Source organism: Alligator mississippiensis, chromosome 11, assembly GCF_030867095.1.
Source record: "Alligator mississippiensis isolate rAllMis1 chromosome 11, rAllMis1, whole genome shotgun sequence".
In the NCBI taxonomy this organism is placed as follows: domain Eukaryota; kingdom Metazoa; phylum Chordata; order Crocodylia; family Alligatoridae; genus Alligator; species Alligator mississippiensis.
The window spans coordinates 69,981,044-70,008,615 of record NC_081834.1 but is presented as its reverse complement, the minus strand read 5'-3'; the positions used below and the strand labels follow the sequence as shown (position 1 = coordinate 70,008,615).

General features: G+C 39.5%; 1 protein-coding gene across 3 annotated transcripts in view; it reads right to left on the bottom strand.

Moving 5' to 3' along the window:
- Window positions 1-633: 633 nt before the first annotated feature.
- LOC106738664 (RPA-related protein RADX) overlaps window positions 634-27,572 on the bottom strand; it is a 35,628-nt gene continuing 8,689 nt past the window's right edge. For 2 of the 3 annotated variants that reach the window (XM_059715368.1, XM_059715365.1), the window contains exons 4-15: window positions 26,533-26,641; window positions 26,221-26,312; window positions 26,014-26,136; window positions 22,557-22,661; window positions 21,915-22,094; window positions 21,164-21,324; window positions 20,235-20,431; window positions 18,926-18,994; window positions 15,896-15,975; window positions 7,464-7,748; window positions 5,417-5,599; window positions 634-4,484 (exon numbers count right to left, since the gene is read on the bottom strand). In XM_059715368.1, coding sequence (XP_059571351.1) covers window positions 4,339-4,484; window positions 5,417-5,599; window positions 7,464-7,748; window positions 15,896-15,975; window positions 18,926-18,994; window positions 20,235-20,431; window positions 21,164-21,324; window positions 21,915-22,094; window positions 22,557-22,661; window positions 26,014-26,136; window positions 26,221-26,312; window positions 26,533-26,641 — 1,730 coding nt within the window. In that variant the 3' untranslated portion in view covers window positions 634-4,338. The remainder of the gene's footprint in view (window positions 4,485-5,416; window positions 5,600-7,463; window positions 7,749-15,895; window positions 15,976-18,925; window positions 18,995-20,234; window positions 20,432-21,163; window positions 21,325-21,914; window positions 22,095-22,556; window positions 22,662-26,013; window positions 26,137-26,220; window positions 26,313-26,532; window positions 26,642-27,572) is intronic. The other variant, XM_059715367.1, reaches the window with a different exon arrangement.

Below are 27,572 nucleotides of genomic sequence, written 5' to 3'. Positions count from 1 at the left end.
ACCATATTTTAAGATGGATGTAGGGAAACTGGAGTGGATCCAGGGCAATGAAGGAGGAGATGGAGTTGGAATGCAAGCCATAGTGGTTGAAGGCAGTAGTTGTTTAGATATTATGGAGGAAGTGGGGCATGACAATGGCTTTCAAGTCTCTGAAAGGCTGCTATAAAGAAGATGGAGATAAATTGTTCTCCCCTGCCACAGAGTGTAAGACTACAGACATTAAACTTAAACTACAACAAAGCAGATTTAAATTAAATCTTAAGAAAAAAAACCCTAACTGTACAAACACAGGACATGGAAATGGACTGTTCAGGGAAGTTGTGGACTCTCCATCACTGGAGGTTTTCAAGAAGAGACTGGATGGATATCTGTATGGAACAGGTTAGTAAACCCTGTACCTGTGCAAGGGGTTGGACTAGTTGAACCCTGAGGTCCCTCTTAATGCTATGAGTCTATACTGTCTGTACTAAACACACTAGTAAAGACAAGTACTAAGAAAAAAAAAAAAGATGCTCTGGTTTGGCCAGAAGTAGACCAATATTAAGGCTAATATTAAGAAATTAGGAAGTGAATATGCAATGCATGCAATAGTTTTCTTATGTCTAGTATTTTTTAATTTTTTTTTACTAGAAGTAACAAGTAAGTAACACAAGAACAGCAGATTAACACATCAGTAACTTCAGTATTATCATCTCTGGCTGTCTATAATGGCATCCTAACATAGACAGAAGTTAACCAGGCTCCCCAAGTTGATTGCTGGAGTACTCACCAATGTGTGACATGGGGATGGTGTAATTGCCACAGTTTGGGGCATTGTAGATCACAACAGCTTCAGCACCCCTTCTGGTTGCCAATTTCATCTCTTCTGCAAAAGTGCAATTGCCTCTTTCGATCAGTGCTATCCAGGGTGTTTCTGTGACAGTGAACTCTGTGTTGTAATCGCAGGCTTGAAGATCAGCAGATTTAGGAATGCCCACTAGCCCCTGAGCCCTAGTCAGAGAAGAGTTTAATCCATACAGGCCACATTCACATTCGTCAGTCACAGTGCTGTTGTTCGTAGGGTTGAAGTAGAACAGATTCACATAAGCATTCGCTGGAACAGTCTACAACTTTAAATAAAATAGTAATAAAAATCAGGAAACAGGAAGGGCTGCATTTCTGCTTCATTGCTTATTCATTTAAGCATAAAATCTAATATTGTTTGTAGATATTTTCAAATACCGATGGCCATTATGAGTCTTCTGGTTCCCTCGGTCGTTTGAAATTTCAGTCGCAGGTCGGTAACTGACATCACCCATGGCTATGAAGTCCTCAGTGCATCAGCTCTATTACACCTGGCTCATATGGGGAAGGGGGAGATAACACACCTGCTTTTAGTTGCATAACCCACGGACTCCCGAGCACTTGGAAGACTGTATGTAACCTTTGGTCCTGTGCTTCTGCCGCTCCTTAAGGTCCACCCTCTCTTGTCATTTCCATGCAGATTCTAGCTGCGACTGCAGTCCATCAGCAACCCAGTAGGCTCCTATTCCATCTCAAATATCTTTTACAAAAGGTCAGAAGATTTTCTTTCCTTCAAGGATATCTCACAGGTATCTCACGTCAAAATAAGCAGGCTTGTTAAAAAGAGATATAGAAAATAGAGCAAGAGAAAATTCAGTTTAAAAAGACATATCCTGCTTAGTTTTTCTAGCCGTGTGCCCTGAAAGAATTAAGCAAAGTATGTGCTCTTCTTAGGAGTCCTTCCTCGTCTTGAGTCATTCTGTTTGAGAACCAGGGCGTGTCTATATTGAACTTGCACAGGTATAACTACGTAGATCTGGTTGCACAAAACAGGGCACACCTCTGATGTAGAAGGCTGAAGTTTTTAAAAACAACCCACACAATTAGACTTTGCTTGCATCACATGTTCCCATGTCCCCTTTCAAACGTATTTGAAGGTTTATCTGGTTTATCAGCATACCAGACTCTCTACTAAACTATGGAGTGTATAAGATTAGTCCTTCAATTCATTCGGGGGCGTGGCTTGTCTTACCTCCTGTTTTCTACTTCCCAACACAGGAGGATTCTCACCAATTCTGCTTTCCAAAAAAATCCTTGCAACTCCTTTTGAAGCCAATATGGGATGGTGGAATATTGCCTGTAAAAAGGAGGATACAGGTAGCCACCCGCTCCCCTCGAAGCCCACACATAAAATATTGATTGTAACTGCATTGATACATACACTGGGAAGCATGTTGAGGTGTATATATTTTTCCACAAAGGGACTGCCTCAATAGGACTCAACTGTATGTAGAAACAGGTTAACAATGTTTTTTTAAGAGTGGTCAAAGTTAGAAAAAGGAGGTGATGAAAATACAGAGAACCTGAACTTGTTGCAAATAAAGAAAAAAGAAACAAAACAAGAATTTGACTTTTCAGTTTATTCTGGAAAAAAAAAAAAAACCTGGTGTGTATGCTTCGGACAGCTGCAATACCAGAGGTTTTATATCACTGGAGACAAGCTGGGCCTAAATTCTCTGGTAAAGTGAATTGCTGTGGTGGAAATTTTTGGAACATTGCAGTAATTTCAGTAGTTTAAATGCAGTAGCTGCATTTAAAAAAAAAAGATTGCCTCATTCAATTATCTACAAAAATTAATAATAATAATATAGGTGATGGTTTATTTGATAATTAATTCATTTTATTTTGGCTGTCCTCATTTGTAAGTTCTAATATGCCAGAAATAATTTTAATCTTTAGGTTTGAGAATTAACAGTCCATATTAAGATGAATTTGGGCACTCTGCACAGAGGTTTCCCAGCACCAGGTCTGTATTCAATTCATATTTCCTTGGTTTTCTCTGCAACTATGAAAATTAGAAACATTTATAAAAGTAAAATAAAAGTTAGAGTTAGGAACACAGGCAGGGAATATACACAAGGCTCCAGTGACATTTAAACTCAGCAGTAGCTTTATTTCAGCAGTGAAAAAATTATTCCTTCAATATGCAGAGGTTCTACAAAGCCCTGTGTGATCCAGGGGTATGAGAGATATGACAAAGCATTTTGATTTTAAACGAGTTTCATGATGGATATGACTTTAGTTTCTTAACATTAGCAACACTGTATGAAATGAATAGTGAAACAAAAAGGAGCCTTTACAAAATAGTTTTTTGCTAACCTATAGTACACTGTGTTTTTATTTTGGTCTGAGCCTTTTTGAATAGCACAATACTTTAAGAACCATGCAGCACTTTCCTGGGCTATACTGCATCAAAAGGGGGTTATGAGAACTACTCAAAATACGGCAACTCTGTACAAAAAAAATCTGCATGGCTCAGTTTGGAGGCTAGTCTCTTTCTTAGCCCTAGAGCCTACATTATATCTTGTACTTAAAATATAAAATGCAAAACAGAAAGAAAAGAGATACGTGGTCTACCTAAATAACTTTTACTCACAAACAACAGTTAGCAGATTTTTAAAAAACTGTAACACATACCTGTAGCAGGGATGATTCTCTAAGTACACTGACAACATTTTCAAACTTAGACCTGGTGCCCCAGGTATGTAGATATCCATCACAACATATTAAGTGCACATCTAGTTACCAGATTATAATATACTAAATACAGAGAAGTCACTCCTTGTTTATTTAAAGTAATTTATATTAGACAGCAGAACTGAAACCACTGAAGATCGAAGTTGTCTATCCACAGAAAAGTTGTTGGCAGCAGGGAATGTTTCTCCCTACCAGCTAGCCAACCTCTCTCTAAAATCTGTTTTCCACAGAATAAAGCATAATTCTGTTTCACACCCAAATTAGCTTCTTGGGCTCTACCAAACCAAAACAACAAGCAATGGGGCAATTCACATGGTCAGTTTGTGTCACAGCAACTTCTTCTCCTGGAGTTAAACTGAGAACATTGCACGCGAGCAAGCCCACAAGCTGCCACACAGCAATGATGGTAGGGTCCAATGAGCTATGGACAATCACTTGGGTGCTTTAAAACTAAATTCTTCTGCTGCATATGTGCAAACCAGTCCCATTGAAAGCAGACAGAATGCGTTTCAATATTCCATTACTCAGCCAGTCTGTTTGCTTAATTGTCGAATGTATACATATAAACAAAAATAAATCTGTCAGTTGGGTGCTGACAGATGTTGATTCATCCAATGCAGTATATTAAAAAGCAACAGCAACCAACCGTGTTTGTAACACTTTCTAACGCTTTCAGAGACAAAGGACCAAGCTTTCCTTTGTAATAGTTTGACTATCATTACAAACGTTCTGTCATAAGACATCATAATACTTTTAATGCTTAACTCTGACAAACATCAAAATAACTTATTTTTTAGATTACACAGGGGTTACCACATCAGGCTCCGTTATCCTATAGATTTTGCTCAGAAAGACTTCTACTTTATCTTCACCCAAATGACAAATGTCCAAGATACAGATGACACGCTGTTTGTCTAGGTCAGTTGCCGCTTTTACAATTTCATCTAGAAGGCAAACAGATGACATATTGTAAAACAAATTCTTAACTGACATTTTGTGTACAAGCAATGAGCCATGCATCTTTCCTTTCTTTTAGTGAAAAGGATAACTCGGCCTGCTATGTGCTAATCTATCAAAAAACATATGAATATGTTAGTTCAACTACTACACAGGTAGATATCTCATACAGATGAAGGTAAACTCAAACTTGTACACACTTTAAGAATAGTGTCAGAAGTCCTTAGTCAATGTAGAAGGTCTTATTCAAGGTGTTTCACATATCAGATACATCTTTGTTTATGCTTAAAATCAAGTGTTTTTATTTATTACTTCTATTTAATACTTCTGTAGTATTTTACATCTTTGAAGCAAGGTACAAACATTAATTAATGAGCTTTACTGTACTTTTAGTTGGTGGCTAATACTCGAAACCTTAATTTAAAAGTCAAACAATTACCAAGCACATAAATACTGCAGCCTATACCTGTCAACTGAAAGCCAGCTCCTCAGAGCCATATTAGTGAAAAAAGAACGAAAGACTGCTAACTATGCTCTTCCATTTATGGACCAAACTCAGACAAATACTCAACATTCGGCCTCCCTGCCAATATAATTCTGTAGCAGCAAACAACTGCATGTACAACATAGGTCATTCAGGATTCTTAAGTGCCTCGACATGCCTATGTATTAGGCACTCAGGTATCAACTTGTTCTAGCACTTACTTAAGACTGATGACTTGTCAATGCAAAAAAGGCAAGTGAAAGACTGGCCCAAATAATCTGGTATGATATCTATACTATTAGTAAAAAAGTCTGGCATAAATGCACGCGTATACTGTGGAAAGTAGTGCCTGCCCTACAATTTGATACTTGCTCACAGAGTCAAAACTTGTGGTTAGAGATAAAACAAGAAAATCCACCAGTGAGTAAATCCTACCTGAAAGTGGAAAAACGTCACAAGGCCTCTCATTGATGGTGGTCTCCTGCTGCTGCACAGAGATGCAATTCATACAGGATAATAATGTATCATTCTGAATATTCTCCATTTGAAATAAATGGGGATATTCAGGACAAAGTAGAGGTAAGAATGCAATATCAATAGCTACATCACGGTTTATACCTGTTAAGAAAGAGAATTACCATAGCAAAATATTTCATCTGCAGTTTGCAAGAGTTTCATGAAATATTTACATCTGAAGAGGATAAAGAATTTGAAGACCAGTTACTCCATCAAAACTAAGCATTCCAATCTGTACAGTTAAGCTGTCAGAAGATTTTCACCTAGTCCCCTCTTTTCCATTAGGTACCAAACAACTGCAATTCAATAAGTTTCTGCAGAAATATATGTATACTTATATACGTCGACACATATATGTATATATGTATGTACTGACAATCTGTTATAACCATATAACAACCATTAAAGGATTTAAAAATGCTTGTAGCCCAGAGTATATTAAACTAATTTTTAGATGTTTCCACCTCAGAGCTTGCAGTGGAGCTGATGTTGCTTGGTAGCCTCACGTGTCTAGATTTCTTTTAAGTTTAATCTTAATGAAATTTCCTAGGTTTAGAATGCTCACAATGATCCCAAAACTTTTTAAAAGTTACTCACATAAACCCTCAGCCTGAAACTCAGCTTAACAGGTTTTGGCAAGCAATTTCCCTATCTTTTTCATTTCAAAATTTCAATTTGATGACTGCTAAATAATAAACACAAATATATTAATGTCACATAGTTTTCATGAGTTGAAATATTCATCAACTTTAAGGGCATTTACACATGTACTCTGGGAGGCCAGGGAGGGAGGGAGAAGGCTCGAATGAGTTTTAGACCACCCCCACTGCCATTTTTCACCGTGGAGATGCTGATACACGTGATGCTGGAGTCTCATGGAGTGCGGTAATTACCACATTCCAGCAGACTCAGTAAGTCGAGTCTGCTCCGACACGCTGTAATTACAGCGTGTTGGAGTAGCCTCGATGCATGTGTCCTTATTTATATGTTTAATTTTAAAGGCTGAGTATAAATTCATTAGTACATTTTATTGCTTTGAGCTACTCAGAAGGAACATAAAGCAGGTGAAGGGTCTGGATGAATTTGACCTTTATTTTATAATGCAGCCATGGTACTTTAAGAGCCATGACTATTGGAACCAATCCAGTAATAGATGAGGTTAAAGGAGTACTCATGACATATCCAGTTCCCCTTACACCACTTGCTCATTTCAATCAATAGCTCTCATGCATGCAAATTAGCTGAAGAGGACATGTGATTGAGTAAATTGCTGTCGATATCAGGATAGCCCCAATTAAGAGTGACCTGACCTACTAAACACAGCCTGTCCATAATTTTACCGCTTAATACCTTAATTGCAACCCACATTCTTCAAATGTATATCCACAAAATTTGCTACGAGTGTTAACTGTATGGAAAGTAGAGCTAGTAAAATATTTTCAGATTTGCAATGTCAGTTAACAGAGGGATGACATTTTCAACAATTCTTGTACTGGCTTTCAAATAACTACTACATACAGTCTGAGGAATCTGTTTTCCTTTATTTTAAAATATATTTTGGACAAAGAAACATTCAGTGGGTGCTAGATTTTAGATACATGATTTTAAAATGGGCCCTTTCTCTCAAATTACAAATACCTTCTCAGAATTTGAAGAGCCGTAACTTTGAAAACATTAAATGCAAAAATCTCAACTCAACTTTAACCTTGGAGTTTGGCTTAGCACTTCAATAATATTTTTTTAAAATAACCAAAGTTCATATCTGTAACAAGACTGCTTATAAAGAAACAATTCCTTCAGTTTTCTTTTCTAATGCCCAAATAAGCACTGGACAAACTGAAGTAGTCTATTCAACTTCAAAAAAAATGAAACAGCATTCTTTGTTAAACTATGAGAACGCTACAAAACCATACCTCATTAAGATTTCAATGCTTTCCAAACGGGGGATCTATTAGTTGTCACTTACCCAGTATTGTCACTTCATAATGGCCAGTGCTGCTAAAATCATGGCTTTCCATATTTGTTTTGTATTCTTCTGGTTTATGCTTTGCTGGATGAAGGTTGCATTGCTGCAAAAGGAAATCTTGGTGCATATAATCAAATGTATGTGGGATGCTTTCTGGGAATACAGTGCTGTGATGCAAGTGTTCTGTTAATCTGTCTTTCACCCGTGTCCACAGATCACTTTGCCAAGAATCACAAGTCCTTCCCATCTCTTCTATTTCAGGCGTGTCATTCGTTCCTTCCTTGTCTATTATAAATATGTCAAACATTTAGTTGGTCCATATGCACTGACAAACCATACCGCTTCAACAATGCACAAGAAAATATAATAGAGTTGCTGAAAAGATTAATACATAGTCAAATACGAAACTACATAGTGGAATAATTCAAACAAACAGAGTACAAAAGGAATTTACACTGCAATTTAAATAAATAGGGTTTCCCCCAGTCAAGTTTGAAGTCTAGGGACAGTTCAAACAGTTATACTGGATGAAAGCTGACATTCATTACTTCTTTGGGAAAGCAAAAAGCTCATCTCGTATTCAGCCAACTTGTTCCAGCAACACGTAAGAACTGTAAAAATTGGCCCAAGTATGTAAAAATTAAATAGATACTTTAAGAAGCTCAGCCTTGCTATCTTTTGGGCAATATGTGTATTCTTCATCAAGGCTCTTGGCTTTTAGCTTCTAAAGCATATTTGAGTAGGGTTCTCCACTGTACAGCCAACTAAAGGCTGAGTCCCTTTTCCCATTATATTTAACACATGGATTCTGAACAGGAAAAACCTCAAACCAAACATCAGTCCTAATTCTGTAGGCTAGTCCTGTATCCTACTCTGAGCTTAACACAAGGCCCATTTTGAATGTCTCCCAACTATCTTTTTCTTTTGTTTTATCTCATGTTGCCTGCATCTACCTCCCTCCCCACTTCCCAATAATTAGTACTCCCAATCCAGTTCTTTATCAGTCCCAGTGTTTTCTTTGTAATCTAGTCACATGAATCAGGTATACAAACTTCTAAATTACCTCATGTGCAACACTACAGCAATTATTACAATGAGCTGTATGTAGGTCAAAGAAGTGGGGATACCGGAATGTATGTGGTTAAACAAGAATCAGTAATTCTAAAGTGGAAGAGTATTAAAGAAGAGAATACAAGAGTATTACTGCCTGGGGTAACAGGGACAAGGAAAGGATGGTAAATTTTAAGAAAGAAAGCTAGAAATCTTAAGAGGGTGGTGCAAAAGTCAGGACCCACAGACATTAGAACATATTTATTCTAGTAAATGTTCAAACTGACTACCATTAACTTCAATTCATTTCTCAGCTCTCTTTTGAAATGATGCTAGCTAGCTAGGCCTCATGCCAAACAAGGCGCAGGATGATTTTTAAACAATTGTAACAGAGTTTGCAAGCACCACTTTTTCCCAGGTACAAGCATACACTTAATTTTCTGCATGGAAAAAGTGAAGGTTGTAAGGCATTAAATAGGTAAAGATCACTATTAAATTCATCAAAACCAATTGAAAATAGTAATACTTAAAAAACTAACTTAGTGCTGGAAACCTAGCTGTGAACTATGTAACAGTCCCTTCCAACCTTTTAAATTGACAAAAAGGACATTAAAATATCACTGGACCAACGTACGTCCCTGGGCACACCATAACATGGCTGACTCAGAACTCCGCTTGGATGCACCACCTACATCAGTGGTTCAGTATACTGCATGTTAGAAATATGCCACTGACCTTTTTAATTTTGAGCAACTAAATGCTCACAGCTGGTTAGAAAGATAGCTGGCTGAAAAAAAAATTCTGTTGGGATAGTCTGTATAATTACATTAAGAGAAGAAAGAAAAATACAGTACCCACCATCTTCTGTAATAAGAGTGGAGATTTCATTTACAAAATTTTATGGCATTAAAACCTGCTAGGGTATAAATTGGGTTTAAAAAGCTCTTCCCATTCTAAACGTCATTCATTCCTTTTCTTTACTTCTATTTCAGTTTCTTGGGGCTGTAATTCGCATGTCCTATGTGTACGCTCATATTTAAATGAACAGAAACTCGTGAAATTAGGGCAGGACAGTAAAAGCAACAGCCACTGGCTATTTGAATAATAAGAAGCTGAAATCCACGTCTCAAAGACCCACAGCACCAAAAAAAACAACTGCAGCAATAATAAAACTTGAAAACGGTGGCAGAAATGCCACCGTCTGTGTCTCCCTCCAGAAACCTGTCCCGGTCAGCTTGGGACACTGGGGTCGAATTCCTAAGGGAAGGGGGATTTTCCTCTCTGCCTACGTGACAAAAGCCTGGTGCCGAGGGCGTGGTCCCTCTGGTCACCCGAGTGGGAGGGAAAAGCCCTTGTGCATCTGCCCAGGTAACCAGTGATGCTTTTTAAATTGGTTGGCTAGTTACCAACACTGCTGGCTTCTATTGGACTGGGCTGCTGAGGTCAGAAAGGCTATATAAGGGCCTGGTCCAAGAAGAAGGGAGAAAAGCCATTTTACCAGCATGGCACAAGCATCAGGACACAGGGAGAGAGTGTGATCCAAATGAAACGCTCTCTCTCTGGAAATCTCTGAGCCAGATTTCTACCATCTTCTGGATGATACTTGTAAGTGTTTCTAGAGAGCTAGTCAGCTCACAGCGATGAGTTTGCGTATCAAACGGCTACCTCAGCCAGACTGTTTTGCTCAATGGTAATCCCTTGATAGTGCTCTACCTCTTACCCTATTCTAACCCAATGAAGTTCTCCTTTGTGACTGGTGTAGGAGACTTATTGAGGGGTGGGTTTAATTATGCCTAGGAGGCCCCTTAGGTCTGCGGACTAAGGGAGACTATCCTTTTTGGCCCCCAACTTGGGGAGGAGCCCCAATGCTTGTATTGGGTCGAGTACCTGTAGGACTATTAGGCCTGTGTTTCCCCAAGGACACAGAACCTAGAAGGTCCCCTCTCGGGGTGGTGGTAGCACGTTACCCCCAGACTCTGCGGTGGGGCTTGAAAGGGAGTCTGCCAGGGCTTAGGCGCCCCTGGGGTCACGTGGACGGGCGTAGTGAGGTGGGAGGCTCAACGCAGGAGCTCCCCCTACTGGCCCGCCACGAAAACTACCAACCAAAGCAAAGCAAGCATTTGAAGCCCTGCTGTCCTAGGTGAGTCTGTTGCATAGGTATTTTTCCAGTCTGTACCATCAAATGGTATTGTGAATATGACTGTACAATTGTCCACTAAAAACAACTAAAATAAACTATGTTTTGGATTTATTTAGTGCATGGAATGCTTTTTAAAAACTTCAGTATAATTTTTTTATAGTATGCAGCAGATGTTATATTCTTGAGTAAGGTTTAACAGTTAATTTGATCCTCAGCCCTCATGCTCAAAAATACCTGTCTCAACACCATTTTGTTAGATAATTCATTTTGGTTTCACAGTTATGTTCCAAGTCAGAGCTGTTCAAATGGCAGCCCAGGGGCTGCATCTGTCCCATGAGGGGTTAATCTGTAGGCCCTGGGCTCTCATGAGGCTGCTGTTCCTTCTGTAGCTCTAGATGCTGCTGCAGCCAAGGTCTTTGGGCTTCCCTTCCCTTCTCTGGCTTCTGCTTCCTGCTCTCACCCTCACAGGTGGTGTCGTGGGGCACAGTACACAGCTGGGGAAAACCTGGCATGGCACAGCAGGGTGGCCCATGACCAGTGAGCTGAGGGTGGGGCCGCCCATTCTGCCCAGCGTAACAGTTGGGGGGGGGGGGGGGGGGGAGAGGTTGCCTATGCATACAGTGGAGAGTGTGTGGGTGGGGGGCACCTGCTCAGCAGCAGCTCTAGTGGGCCCATGGCTCACACCATTGAAGGCTCTGCTAATGCAGCCCACATGGGGTGCAGTCCCCGGTCACTTAGAAGTTGGACAGTCCTGTTTCAAATTACCTTTAAACCTGCGCAGAATGTCAGCATCTTTCACTGGTCCATTCCTTCTAAAAAGTATAATCACTAGAGTAAGACGGACACTTATCTTTCAATCTACTGCCATTTTTCTTTTTCAAAAAGATTAAAAACTATCCACATTTTTTAAAAATAACCCAACTTTTTGTTCAGTATAAATTATTTAGTTTCAGACCATCCTGTTCAATTCTATAGTTTCTACATGCTTTTATCCAGACTGGGGCAAAGGCTGCAACACTGCTCTGATGACATGATCTCCGGGTTGGCTTTCTACATTTATTAAATGACACAGCTCTACCCCATTCCACCCCATCCACTAACCCTGGTGAAGCAGAAAAGCCATCTAAGGTCTTACTAACGACAGAGGGCATGATTAAAATGGAAACAAAAGGAAGAGAAACTGCTTGTAAAGCAATGACAGACACTGATACTAAGGATGGTGACATATGTTACAACTGAACAGCTCTGAAATGTCACTGACTGAGAAACAGCCCACAATTGTTGCTGGTCGGTGGTTTTCACAGATGCAACACCCTAGTGTTTAAGGCAGATCAGTCACCTTTTAGGTAGCTGAAGTACTGTGGCTATGACACAAAGCCTGGGAGTCCAGCTGTCCAGCTTGCCTTGCAATGGGTGAGGTAGGGTGGGGTATGGGGGGAAGAAGTGCTTGCATCCACACTCTAGGGGTGTTCCAGAGTGTGGGTGACCTGGGGCTGGGGCACTTCCACTTTTGTGCTTTCCTTTCTCTCCTAAACATGAGTTCAATAAAGTTGCTTGCTCTGGATCAAATGTTAGTATGTGCACTTAATTTGTGGGGACTCAGGAGGGCAAGAGGAAAGGAATGCTCAAACCTATGTTTCTGGATTCCCAGGGGTTAGGGGTCATGATGAGGAGCTGCAATTAAATAGGGAGTGAGGACACAGTTGGATGTCAAAGAGTTTTTACTGAACAAGTGGTAGGGGGCCTTGGGCTCGGGCCCATGGATAAAAAGTGCCAGGAAAAAAAAGGAGGTGGGGAATGGGGCAGTAGAGTTCTGGCCATATACCAGAGCAGCCAGTTGCAACAGCAGAGAGGGTGAGGAGCGTTGCAGTGTAGGACCACAGCTACGTCACAAAACCCATGGTGTCCACATGTAATATGTACTCCATTTACAGGGCACCGATTCAAAAGAGTACCTGATTTTCCAGGTACACTATTAAACCATTCCAGACAACTTTAAACCAGTTTAATGGGCTTGGTATGTCTCTCCATTTTAAACTGTACTTAAACTGGTCTAAGTGTTGTGTGTGTCCATACCATAAGTAACTTTAAAGAACAAATGCCTTCCCTAAAGTGGCTTTTGATGGCCACCAGTGCAGGTACTCACTGTGTAACAGCTCCATTTTCTTTGGAACATGGTAATGGCATCATAAGACTCTCAGACTGAAGTGCACTTGTATGTTGCATACAGTATGAAAAATCAGTAAGGAAATTGCCAGTGCATGTTATTTAAATCAACTAACATCCACACAAAAAAAGAGGAGGAAAAATAAAAACCTGCTGTGTGTTCTTTGAAAGATTGGATATACAATAGCCATTCCATTCTTTTTTCAACTTGTGGGACTAAAGCTTTACAAGAAATATTTTTTATTGTTTTGGATAAAAAAAATACATAAAATCGGAGGAAAAATAGGAGAAATCTGGCATGTTTTAAAACTTCATGGTAGACATTTTCATACACCAAGAAAAACAGCAAGACTGTTTTTAAAACTGGCTAAATACTAATTAGGTTTTGGGGCCTTAAACCAACCTCCTCCTAGCAGTGTTCCAAACGAATGTAATACTAATGTTTCTATTAGAATTCTGACTGAATAAAAAAATACCTATAAACAACTACCTGTGTAGTACTGGTAGCTCCATATCAGAGAAGATTGATGTGCTTCAATTATTTCATATAAAAGGCAGAATTTGTTTTTCTTTAAACTGGAATTAGCCTTCATTTAACTATTATAATTATGCTACAAACAAATTTGTGGTATCATGCTAAAAGTCCCTGCTCTGCAGACCTGTTAATGCCATATGAAACCACTTCTGAAAGGAGAAAAAGATCGAGAGATTTATGACTTACACAGTGCGCTCAAAATAGTAGTTGATTTAACCCACTTGCATAACATCTGTTACGAAGCTGATGAAAGAAATTCTATTAAGACTGTATTCTAAAGGAAGTCAGACTTTTTTTAACACAACAGCACGCTGTACCTTCCCCTTCCTCTGATATCATAGTTTCATAGTTTGTAGGGTCAAAAGGGACCTGAGCAGATCATCAAGTCCAAACCCCTGCCATGGCAGGGAAGAGTACCGGGGTCAAACGGCCCCAGCAAGGTGTTCATTAGACTGTCAATACAGTCTAAACAACAGGATTATAATTCATAGATTCATGTAAGTAGGGTTGGAAGAGACTTTGTAGACCCCCTCATCAAGTCCGACCCCCTGCCCTGAGCAGGAGAGAAAACTGGGCTCAAGTGACCGCAGCCAGGTAGACATCAAGCCTCCTCTTAAAGACCCCCAGGGTAGGAGCCATCACCACTTCCCTTGGAAGTTGGTTTCAGATCCTAGCTGCCCTGACTGTGAAGTAGTGCCTTCAGATGTCTAGTCTAAACCTACTCTTTGACAATTTGTGGCCGTTATTCCTTGTTACCCGGGGGGGCGTTAGGGGGAACAGGGTCTCTCCCAAACCCTGCTGGTCCCCCCCTGGTGAGTTTACAGACGGCCGCCAGGTACCCCCTCAGCTTTCTCTTGCGAAGGCTGAAAAGGTTAAGGTCCTGCATTCTCTCTTCATAGGGTCTGCCCTGCTGTCCTCGGATCATGCGGGTGGCCCTCCTCTGGACCGTCTTGATGCTGTCCACATCCCTCCTGAAGTGCGGCACCCAGAACTGGACGCAGTACTCCAGCTGAGGCCTGACCAGTGTCGCATAGAGCGGGAGAATCACCTCCTTGGCCCTGCTTGAGATGCATCTATGGATGCACGACAAGGTATGGTTAAGCCCTACTGACCGTGACCTCACATTGTCGGCCCATGTTCATCTTGGAGTCCATAATGACTCCAAGATCTCTTTCTGCCACCATGCTCTCAAGAAGGGAGTTTCCCGTCTTATAATTCTCCAATTTAAGACAAAAAGTGAGCAAGGTTCTGTGAAATTCCTTTACAGTACTGATAATGTCATGTTAATATATTATCATGGTAGGATTGGTGTGCTGTTGTACATGTGAAGGTCTAGGAAACATATGAGGCTAAGATTTTTTGTGATATTGTTACTGACCCAACTAACTAACTATATTATCATAAGGGGTTGTTTTTTTCATACCTAATGCTTTGAATACAAAAAAAATATTGAAATTATGTAATTCTTTACTGTATAGGCATCTACAAGATATCCTGAAAAGGTTAGCTGCACCAAAATCTTAACATCTATGACTACCCAAGTTTCTGGTTAAAAAAAAGTTAAGAGACAATGCTGAGAAACGTACATCTCTCAAGTTTAAAAGAGAATAGAAAGAGATTGAATAAAATATTTTAGGATTTTTCAAGCTTCCTTAAGAGCTAAGTTTCTTCAGTATGTGAGAACAGATCTTAATGCTATAGAAGATGCCATTCTTATTTTACACTAAACGGAATTTTACTTTGTCAGTTTACAGGTTTTTGTTTTATATTAGTTTGTGAGAGTTTGATTGGCATTTAGAATTTTAATCTACTAAAGGCTCTTGGAAAAGTGCAAAGATGTAACGTAAAATCAGTAAGTCAATAATCAATACACTATAAAAACAGCACATGAACAATATATATACCATACATTAAGAGAAACGAAGAGCAAAATGCAAAGAGAGACATCTGACTTGGGAAGGAGAAAGAAAATTAAGGGGTATTAGCCTCCAAGATAGACATCAGAATCAGACAGATTACAGATGAAATTCTGCCACTCAGTCAGAGAAATAGCCAAAAGAATATAAACCAAAATATTCAAGTGAATTAGAAGTGGGGCCAAGCAACGTGTAGTAACAGTCAACTGAGAAATTAAATCTATCCTTCTAGCCCAGTAATAGTTTTAGTTTAAGAAAAATATTCAGGGTTTACTTTTCAAACATGGAGGAAGAAAATCTGGACTATTTAATTTAAAACTAAAACCTAAACCAAAGAATACTATCCCCATACTGATGACTCACTGATATGTTACACCCTGGTCCACCCACTCTGCGTTTGTCTTTGACTTTTAAAGACTGCTGTTCTGTAGGGCCAAGGAGAATACCAGTATATTTGGGTCAACAGAGCAGCAAGATTAAGAAACAAGCCTCATTTACACAAGAAACTGACTGCATAGTTGTTACCATGCAGTCATTTAGCACTAGTATAAACAAATACTAAGTGACTTGCAAACGATATGGTACTAAAATGGATCAAAGTTTAATCAAATATTTAGAGACATACCAGTACAGGACTCTGAAGCATCCGGCACAGCCAGTCTAACGTTTTCAGACATAGAATCTTCTTGGAGAAATTCATCCAAGCTGTAAAAATAAAATTATAGTAAAACCTGAGGTTTGCAGGATTCAGCTAAAATCAGTAAGTTATTTTTGTTACCATGTTATAAATTACTCAAATTCCATTAATTACCAGAGTTCAGACCTTGAAAAGGTCTTTATGATAAACTGGATCAACTCACAGAAAGAAGAGTTACTGATCACCTTCCCATCATAAACTATTAAATCAAATTTGAGAAAAGGAACATTATTTTGCTAAGAACAACTTTGTCAAAGTACACAAGACAGGAAGCATCTGTGAAAATTTGCCTTCTACTGGTCACTTGTGGAAGTGGCATGTGTGACATGGTCAACAGAGATGACTTGAGCAGGGTGCGGGGCCCAGGGCAAAACAGCCTGTGCAGGGCCCCACCCCTGGACGCACAAAACCCAGCAGCAGATTCGGCGGCAGGGTGCCGAGCACCCGGACATAAAGCCGGTGGCACCACGGAGTCACTGCAGCCAGCTCCACGGGGCCCCCCCAAAGCATGTGGCCCAAAGCGGCCGCCCTGATTCGTCCCCTGATAGGGATGGCCCTGATAGTCAAGCATTGTGCAAAGCCAAACGTCACAGACTTTAAACGGGTTTCTATACTAGCTCTAAAAAAGCTACAGAGCGTCCTGTTGTACTGTGATATTATCACACTTCAGCAATTGAAGACACAAAGCAGTATGAACTCATGGCGCTAGACCATCATCCAAAACCTAAAGTGGCAAAGAAAAGGTTTCAAATGATTTTACATGTTATCCTGCTGCGACAGTTGAGTGAAATACACTGGATTTCATTAGATTTTAATTTTCAGTGAAATGAACTAGTTCTCCAGCAACCAACATTTTACTCCCTTTGGTCAGTTATCCCCTCTTACCCCTGCAAAATTCCAAGGGAACTAAAATGATACATACAGGGCATGTCTACACAAAATGCTAATGTTGCAGCACAATAATTCTACCGCACATTAGCACAGCTGGCAAAAACCCTGCTAATGCACTAATGTGCAGAAGAATTACTCTACTGTGCATCAGCATCACATATAAAGTGTTCATCTGCACTAATGTGCAGTAGCACCAATTATGGCACATTGTTAGTACGTGTCATTAGGGGTGCACTGTTAGAGATTCTGGGGGCTGATATCGATAGCCAATTTATAAGGAGGCATATCGGCCAATACCAATCCGATTTCCAATATGCACCCTGGCAGCTTGAAGAGCAGTGTTCAGCTGGTAAGTCTGTTGTGGTGGAAGGGGAGGGGGAAGGGAAGGGGCATGGAGGGAGGCATATCCAGGCCCCTGCAATGAAGGAGAAAGTGGGGCTAGGACTGGGGCAGGGGCAAGGGGTGCCCCGCTGGGGTGGGGTGGGGAAGATGTAGGATGGAGCCACGGCTTGTCTCGGGGGCAAGAGGGGGCAGGGGCAATTCCCACTGTTGCACACACCCCAGGGAGGGCATGGGCAGTGTGTGCCCCCAGATCTGCTTGGGGCAGGGCAGGCTGCTGCTGTGGGCTTGGGCTGGACTGCACTCAGCACAGGGCGGGCAGCAGCAGCACTGGGAGGGGGCCTATGGGGGCTCAAAGTTCACCATAGCCCCCCTAGCCCTCCTCCCAGTGCCTGCCCCTCCCTGAGTGCAGCCTGGCCTAGCCCCCACCAGGAAGAGGTCTGCACAGCCCCAGCCACAGCCTGCAGCAGTAACCTACCCTGCCACACACAGATCCAGGGGGCACATGTCCCCCATGCCCTCCCAGGGTGTGCACAGTGGCAGAAGCCTGCCCTCCTCCACGTCCCCTGGACAAGCCGTGGCTCTGTCCTGCGCCCACCCCACCTGGGCAGTGCCTGCTCCAGCCCCACACCCTCCCTCACTACAAGTGCCTTGATTTGCTCCCCCATGCCCCTTCCCTCCCTCCTCCCCTTCCACCACAACAGACTTACTACCTGCGTACAACTCTCCAAGCCAGTCTGTGCTCCTCCCTATCTATGTGCTGTGCTGCAGCTGCACACATGCACACAGCATTTATCAGCCATGTCAGGCCAGTTTCCAATACAGTCAATTTTCTTTATATTGGTGCCCACCCAATATTGGACTGATGTATCGGTGCACCTCTACCTGTCGCTACAGATACTAAACTTGATGCTCCGTAATTGTGGTGCATTTATGAATGTGTAGACACACCCACTATAATCCAGCCACTAGAGACATTTATTCCTTTCTCCCTTGCTTTAGCTCTCCATATTTGTCGTTTAGTCAAACTATCCATATTAATAACTCCTATAAAAGACAGAAGATTGCCTTTATTGGCTGTGTAAAGAACAAAGCCCGCCTCTGGGGCTATAAAGAAGGTTAAATTAAAAAATACCTACAATTAAAATATAACACCATCACCTTTTGCTGGCCAAGTTTTAAAAGTGGTTTCATCTTGATCTAATTTTGAGTGATGTGACTAGGATTCTGATTTAAATGGTGGTAACTGAGCAGCTGGAAATTTAGCCTTTTAATTTTGCAGATAAAAAAACACCATGTGGAATGTAAAACTGCAATATCCTAATTGCTTTTTTTGGTTTCTATTCTTTTTTTGCAGAGAACAACTGAAAGTTTCATTTTTTAAATGAAAATGAAAAATGTTTGCACGCAGCCATAGAACTCATGTTCCAACCTGCCCTGCAAATTAAAAATGGTCCACCTTAAAAAAAAATAATAATAAAAATCAGCAAGTAACACAGAAAATATTGCTTGGGGTCGAATGCAGCTCAATGGACAGATAGAGTATCTGACCTTCCAACAGCCAGTTTCACACCCCTTGGTCTAATGTTAAGCCACTATTAACAATGCTTCTGGCCACACTTCTGTAATGAAAAGGAGCTGAGCTAGTCAAATTCTTAACTGCTCACTGTTGTTATCTGAATGCTTTACAATGCAGATGCCTAAATGAATTAAGTCCATATTACTTACCAGCCTTTTTTCCTTGCAGATCTTGTGAAATATGGGCATGAAGACACAGGAACAGCAAGGTCCCTTTTCCTTAAAATTAAGGAGTAAAAATTTTTTTTAGTTCCGGTTTAAGAAAACTATATATGGAGAAATATCTACAAAAAAAGCACAAAGAGAAAAAGGCTCTGAATTTGCTACTAACATTAGTAAAAACAAGTTTGATATTTTCCTAAAATATATTTTGCACGTGGCTTTTCATCCAATATCATTTGTATCTTTCCTTCTTTTCTTTTGAAAAGTTCTGAACAGCATCGACTCTAGATATTGAAAAGGAGAAAGATGTCTTTTTCAGCATGAAAAGTCTACTCCAAAATATGGCCCGCTAGAGTTCCATAATACTGACATATCTCAGTATCTAGCACGATTTTGCAATACCAACTAGGTATAGGCCTGTTCCAAAGGAAATGTGGCTTGTCATGACAACCTTAAGAAGGCCCCTCCATGGAATTTTTTTGTGATAAGCATATGTTTTACACTCACGACTAATAAGAGTGCACAAATTTAAATGAAAGTAGAATGTGACCTCAGTCTTTCACTCTTATATACACGTCTGCATATGCATACTCAACTTTCACAACTGCCAATACATTGCAAGCAAAACAAAAGCACTATGCATTTTCTTCCTCGTGAGGTTACCATGTGACCCTCATTCTCTTGTTATTCTGGAAGCAAAACACAATTACAAGTAGCAGTTTCTATTATGAACATTTTAGCCAGAAAAAAGAGAAAGGAAAATCATCTGTGTGTCTAAAGTAAATAGAGAAGGTTGCAAAAATATTAGTTCTACCTTACATTTTTGGAAAAAGCTGTATTCTTTAGTACTGTAACAATATTAACTCTTCAACTAATCATTGTAGAACACACTACTAGAGAGTTAGCTTTTTTAATTTCAAAATATGCCCATTCTGATAGCAGAACAGCATCATCACTGCTAAGATGAGAGCACTTCAGTCAGACCGCTGTCACCTGAATAGTAGCTGCCAAGTACTACAAGGGAGGGTTTGCACCTCCGTATCTACTTCTGAAAATCCTTCAGAGGCTTTAGGCTTCAATTCTGTTTCCACCGATTTCCTGTCTGTCAGCAAGACCAGGTCTATTCTGAATAAGGATTATCCATCTTTCAACTGGGTTGCGGATAGTTTCAGTCAACTACCTTCCAATGGGAACTGTCCTACTAACTCATTAGGGGCTTCTTTTTAAAACCCGTCTTATTTAACCGTAGGGAACTAAAATGAAACAAATATAACTGCAGTTTATGCAAAAGGCTTACTGTTCAAAGTCTAGACAATGTATGATCTTTCTCTTGACTGCGCTCTTTCTGGTTAACACAGCTGCATGGTGATGCTGTTCAAGGGGAGCACACCGTGAACTGGGATCTTCTTTGTCTTCACATTTTCTGTCTTTCCCCTTGTTAACACGATCCTCTACGGACTTCTTAGAATGCTTTACAGTAGTCTTAGATGGTGGCTGGGACAAAAAATAGCAATTAAAGCATAAAATAGTAACCCCCTGTCATAAGTGACAGTGTGTAGCACGCAAAAGAATTTTGCTTGGCATGCATGCCTTGGGAAAAGCCAGGGCTGTTCTGCCACAACAAGGATTGGGCCCCCCTGCCACCTGCCTCTGGCACGCCAACACCTTACAAGTTAAGGTTGCAGGTATTTTTGACATTGCCTAAAAACATTGCTGACCCCTGAGAACTAAAGCTATTTTGTCTTCAAATGGGAAAAAAGATAACAAGTGGTTCCTCAGATACTTTTCCCTGCGGTAACTTTTAAAGACACCCAGGTCTCAATCTTTTACCACACTCATACTAGCTATGAGATTTACTTTGCCTGGCTAATCAAGGTTTTTAAAAAACAATTCTGTCTTGAAAGTGGCAGCGTATATTAAAAATAGTTTTCTCAGTCCCCAATTTACTTTAATTAAGCTATTTGATCAATTAGTTTTACTTCAGAACACTTACATAAAGCAATTTGATGGAGGACTGTCAGAAAACTCTCACAGAAAACCACTAAACTTAAGTTGTGCAAGTTTTAAACTATGACTTTCAAAATTAAAACTTCTTTGCTCTCAGATTCGTAAATTAAGTTAATCAAATACAATGTATATGCTTCTGAATGTAAATGCAAAAGATCTCAATTGTAATTATGATCATAACGTCTTAAGTCTTATACCCTTAATTATCAAGCACTGTACCTGAACTGGTTCCACTCCTGAGGCATCTTGAGCTGCACTGCTACAGCTGACATATCTTATAACACTAATTATTCCCTGAATAGCGATGCGCCTGTGCTCCCTGTAGTGCAAGTCTTCAAGCTCCCTCTCCATTTCACTTATGGTTTTCAAGACTGATTCAACTGAAAAAAGCAATTCCCACAAACTTAACATTTTTAAAGAAATACAGTCCCACCAAAATGTATGAATGCTGGACACATACAAGAACATTGAAAAGATATTGTTGCTAAACTTAAAATGTCAAATTGATCCACAATTGAACTTTGGAGGAATTTCCCTTTCCATATCATTTGCAGACTACTTGAAGACCAAACCTTTTTAGTCTGCTCAGAAATAATATCAAGTAAATACATAATTATAGGCAAGTAAGTTTCCATTTAATATGCTGTGCTGAATTTTATTTAACATCATTGCACTTTATGTTCTTCAGTATGATGAGTTTTTTGAGTATGAAGATGGAGTAGAACAGAACATCTACAGTGCAAACTCATAAGGACAGATTCACAATCAGTGTGAACCGTTATAGACCCACCATAGTTAACATATCTATAACAGTTTACATAAGTAGAAGGTCTGGTCTATCAATAGCAGCTATGGAATCAATTTTTAAGATGCATTTGTGTAACAATTAACGTAATGCATTTCCTGACTAAATGCTCTAGAAGGAGGATCCAAAAGAAAGTGGGCATGCACATACAGGGGGTGTTTATACCTTTATTTATACTTCTTTTGTTTTGACAGTATTCCAGAAAGGTATTTGGCAATGGTGGAAAAGGGTAATATCCACCAATGACAGTTTTTTTCATATGATCATCTTCGTTTTGAGTGTTAATCCACCTAATAAAGCTTTTCACTTTGATATCCTTTGTATATGGTTGACCTTTGTGCCACCCTATTAAAACAAGAGATTTAGGAATTAAAATAAAAGAATTAACCAGGTCACTTCAATTGGCATCTACAGAAAAAAAAGAGAGAGGAAATCTAACTACTTTCCTGTAACTGCTGAAACTTGACTGGTCCCAGGTTTTAATCTAGCCCATAAGACTTAGATACATTAGGGCATGGGGGGAAAAAAGAAAACTTATTTTTTTTTTTTTAAGAAATAGAAAACTTAACTGTATCCAACCAGGAACAGACTCCAGAGGATTTTTAAAATTGCTTTTCAGAAAAATGGAAGGAGCATGACAAGGTATGCAACAGCGTAATAGCTGAATTTGCTATAAAAGCAGACTGCTGTTCTTCTGTATATATTATCTCTGTGAGTTTTGAGGATAACAGCTCCAGGATCTCATTTCCTAAAACGGTAGATGTATAACCATATACAAATTTATTTGTTTAAAACAAATGCATTTACCTGTAATGAATATCTGACTCTCATTCGATGTTGTAAGATAAATGGTTAAAGGATGTTCAGTGATGTTTCGTACCACTCTCATCTGTGTACACACTAAGTACATCACTAGAGAGAAAGAAAGAAATTCAGTTGGTAATAATATACCGTTAACAGTATTGCAGTTTCAAAGTTTTCTCATATCAAAATGGATACTAAAAACAAAGATAGCTTAGCTCCCGGTTCTACAAACCCTGAAATATATGCTTAATCTTTAACTTTGTGTTAAGGGATTGCCATGTGAAATTTAACTGGATTTGCAGTTGTTAAAGATGCAACAAGGATATCCTGGTGGGGGGGGGGGTGTGTGTGTGTGTGTGTGTGTGCGCGCGCACGTGTGCGCGCGCAAGTGCAAGATTAGGGCCCTAAACAGCTGTGATACGATTAAAAGCAAGTTTACTTGAAAGATATAGATACGTTTTTTCTCTGGAATGTGATATTCAGGTACAGATTAATAATTAGGCAAAACAAACCACCCAGATGCCATAACAGTGTTAACAAAAAACAAACCCACTCTTTCTTTAGGCTGCTTACAAGGTGAACTATAATAATTTGAATTTTCCCAGGGATATTAGTTTAGTACCCTATTTGATTTATTCACAAGAACTTAAGTCTTCATGATTTCCCCAAAACATTCAAAATCATTTGAAATCCACATACTGTGTTAGCCCCTAGTTCCTATATTCTAGCAATCAGAGCTGGATGCGAAGAGCCCTCTTTTTTTTTTTAATGATTAAACATTTGGAAGGCAAGAGAGAGGGATGCACTGATTCTATATAATGTGGATTAAAGGATTTCCCTGGAATGTGACAGACCTAGGCTCAAGTCTTTGTTCTGAATCTGGCAGAGAAGGGGTTTCCAATATGAGCCCCAGAAATACTAGGCTATCAGTTATTCTGGTTAGTTTACTGATTGGTCCTTCTCTGTCTTGTTTTTTTCCCATGAAAATTTTGGAAAGGTCTTAATATTACTTTTCTACTATAAACAAAAAAAGAAAGCTTGAAGCTCAGAAGGCGTTGCCCAATGGAAGAACTAACTAGTTCTTTATTATCAGGTACTGGGAAGAAACAGCCAATGCAAACAACTAGAAGTAACAGTTAAAAGTAAGGTACAATTTTACATTTGATTTCACTCATTTTAATGTCAATGTTTGAGAAAGAATGTGATGGTTAAAAGAGGTTAACAGCTGTGACACTATTCGTCACAGAAGCCCTACCAATCCATACCCCTTTTCCCTTAACCCAGAAACACAGCAGTGACTATTTTATGGGAAACAGCAGTTTATTTCTTTGCCCCTAGCCATGAACTCTCATCACGCTCCCCTGGTTAGAGCTGTAGTCACTCAGATCACTGATGTTTCTGTGATGCATACTAATCACTGTTGGCAAGGGAAAGAAAGTGTTATTGAAGTTGGTACAGCTGGACAAAAAGATACATCAACTTCAGTCATGTTCAAAGCAGAAAAGAAACACCAAATACTAAATACTAGAGAATATAAAAATTCCTTAAAAGCTGCTGCAGTTAATGACATGAAATCAAGTAATCATACCTAGGAATAAAAATATTCAGTTCGGTCGTTTTAATGAGAGCAGGATAAATAGGGTCTGGATTATCTTGACTAAGCAGTTGGAAAAGATATTCAGAAATATATTAACCAAGTCAATAGAATTTTTAATAAAACAGAGAATTACTACATTTCCTAACGTGTCTTTCAACATACTTTATCCTTGACATGAAAGTAGTCCCTGGAGTGAATATGCAGTTAATTCCTAATGTTCAGTCAATTCTTAGACTTTGTTAGGATTGCTGATGTGGGTAGAAAGTGTCATTGCAGTCCTTGTGATATAGACTCTTACCTACTAGGGGTCTAGGCTAAAACCATAGACTTGTTTCATACAAAAAAAAGTCTCAGTCTGCTCTACGTACAAATAAGCAGCTTAAAGATGCACATGCTTCATATCCTGCAACCAATCCATCACTTCAGTATATGGTGCAGTTAGATGAAAGTTTTAGATGAAAATTTTCAAACTTGAGTGCTCAAAAGTTATGTGTTCAAATCTCTATTTATGCACAAAATGAAGTGCTTGATTTGTACAGCTGTGCTACTAATGACTTCAGCTGAAGTCTTACCAGTATATTCTCTCAAGTCAAACTATGTGCATTCTCTCTATATATGAGAATTCTGACAATCATATGCATTCTAAAAACAATTAGAATAAAAAGAGCACAAAAATTCTAAAATCCTATTTTCTAGTGCCTATAGATCTGCTTCAAAATGGACTGAAGTCAACGGGAAGTCTCCCACTGATTTCACCGTATGTTTGATCAGGCTCTAGGACCAGTGCATCACGTGACTGCGGTGTAGCTGTTTCTCCCTGGCTGAGAGATCTTGTAGTTTTAGGCCACTGTTTATCATCCTGAAGTGACTTTAAATATACATTTACCAAGTGTTCTAACCTATCTTTGCAAGTCCCTCAGAAAAGTGAGCCGAGGGGTAGGTACTACATGCATCTCAATTATATCCAGATTTTGCATGCACTCTCTCATCTTGTCAGCCAGTTCTGACAAGTACCAGGGATCAGGGGAGTACAGTCATGGATGAGAGCTAGCCAATAACTGCATTAGCGCATCTAACGGATGGTGCATGTTTCTCCATTTGTTAGTAGATATTAGTAGCTGGAGGCAGTACTTGGAGCCATTGCTTTTATTAGACAATCATAAAGAAACCAGAATTTCTATCTCCACCTGGTCAGTATGTTCCTAGCAATGTTTATTGACGTTCCTACAATTATTTCTACCTCAGGTCAACTCAAGAACACAAAGTTCTCTCTTAACAACTCAATGCAGAAACTGAAGATTATGAACAAACAGGGAGCCTTATTAACCTGATTATCCTTCCAAACACTTCACTAGTGCTCTGTGATTTCCACTAGCTTCATATTGTTTTCTGAGTGGAGTTTAAAGAGTTACTTGTGACATATAAAGCTCTAAATGGCTTTGAACTTGTTTAGTTGAGAGACTACCTCCCCACTATACAGAACTGACATAGCTATAGAGTCAGTGGACTTTTATGAGAAGGGCTTCACCTCGGAAGAGAGAATGGGAGTGTCAGTCAGATGTTCTCTTACGTACTAAGATTCATTCAACTTTGTCTGAACCAGAGTAAAACAACCCATCTTACCTAGAGTACTGGGCACATTATGGCATGGTACTGGTTACCAATTTTGTTGAGGGGTGCCTTGTTTGGGTTTGCTTTCATTCAGGTCATTTATTTTTTGATTCGGGATAAGGAAAATCTATACTGCTATCTTTTTTAAGGTAATGATGTCTGGTGCTCAAAGTTCATGGTCATCTAAGAATGTATTTTGCATTGAAATAAAAAAGAAAATACAATTATCACAATATTATAAAAGATAAATACTTGGGTGAATACGTTCAAACACATCTGGCTGAGATGTGGCAAACAATTCCATTATTAATGGCTGATGTGAGGTCCCATCAATAACATGTACCCAGCGGCTTGTCCAAAAATCTTCACCATGTCCTGTCCAAAACAAACACACACACAATTACACCATTAAAACTATAAGTTTTGTCAAATATTTAAAACAAATTTTATTAAAGAAACCTTTCTTTTTTGTCCGTTCAGTCCGTCCCACAAATGTCACAAGGCCAATTATATCACAGGAATGACTGTTCGGTAAGTCATCCAGTTCAGACCTAAAAATAAAAATTGGAGAATGTTTTTTATACACACACACACACACTTGTTAATGACTCAAAAGGGAAATCACTCAGAAAAATTCCTAAATGAGAAACCGAAGAGAAAGGGTGGAGGGGGTCAAGGGACACAATTATATTTTTTCTATAATATCATTCAATATTCAATGTTAATTAACAAAAATTCACCCTTCAGGAAATATAGAAATCTTTATTTTACCTAGTTATAAACCGGTATTTAACTTCAGGTAATCTCCATTCCGGTTTAACCACTGATTCGGGAATAACAGTAATTTTAGTTGGAGGATCTCGAAAATTCAGGCTGATTTCTGAGGGGGAAAGAGGAGGGGGAAACAGACAGAACAGTATTTTAAGCATGAAAATGCATTTGAGCAATGGAAAACTTATTTTGACAGAATGAATAAAATGAAACAACTTAATTACATTTTCTAAATTACTAACAAACCCCCTTGATTCTAGATCTCTATGTGGATAAAGACTACAACCATGACAAAGAAAGGGGAAATACATATATAGGAAAAGCACTACATAGACCAGTGGTTCTCAACCTTTTTATACTTGAGACACCACTCAAACACTCAAGGCACTCTTTGAAAAATGCCAGCTCTTAGTTTTCACTCCCTTTCTTGGACTACAGAGAAATTCTCCTGTTGCAAATAATTCAGATCACAACAGGTCAGAATCATTTTAACATTACAGAGCCCTATTTAAAAACGGAGTTGATCTTGTGAGTCATGTTTGCACACCTAACAGTGCTAACATTGAATGGCACCCCTGAAAGAATGTCAAGGCACCCAAGGTTGAACCTACTGGTATAGATCAATCTGCTGCTGGCCAGGGAGGCTTTTTTCAGTATGTTCTGTCAACTAGTACTGATATTAATACTGACTGGCTCTTAACCACTCTGTCTACTGGTTTCACCCTCAAAGAGCACCATAATTTTCAGATAAATTCCAAGAGATGAAACAAAAGGGAAGGCAGGTAAAGCCCACTGGCACAAGTTCTGATATGAGCCCGAGCAGTTAGGAACCAGATGTCATGGGGACAGAAGACAAAGAAAGTAGAGGTTGCATTGCTATTTCCCTCTCTGTGCCATTCCACGGCATCTGAAAAGTTAAACATAGCAAATAGAATGGTTCAGGCTGTACACAGCTTGGTTAGCAGCACCATTTTTCACTGGAAACAGGGTTGGGTGATACAAAAAGGGATGGTTTATGGTGTCTGTTTATGCAGGTGATA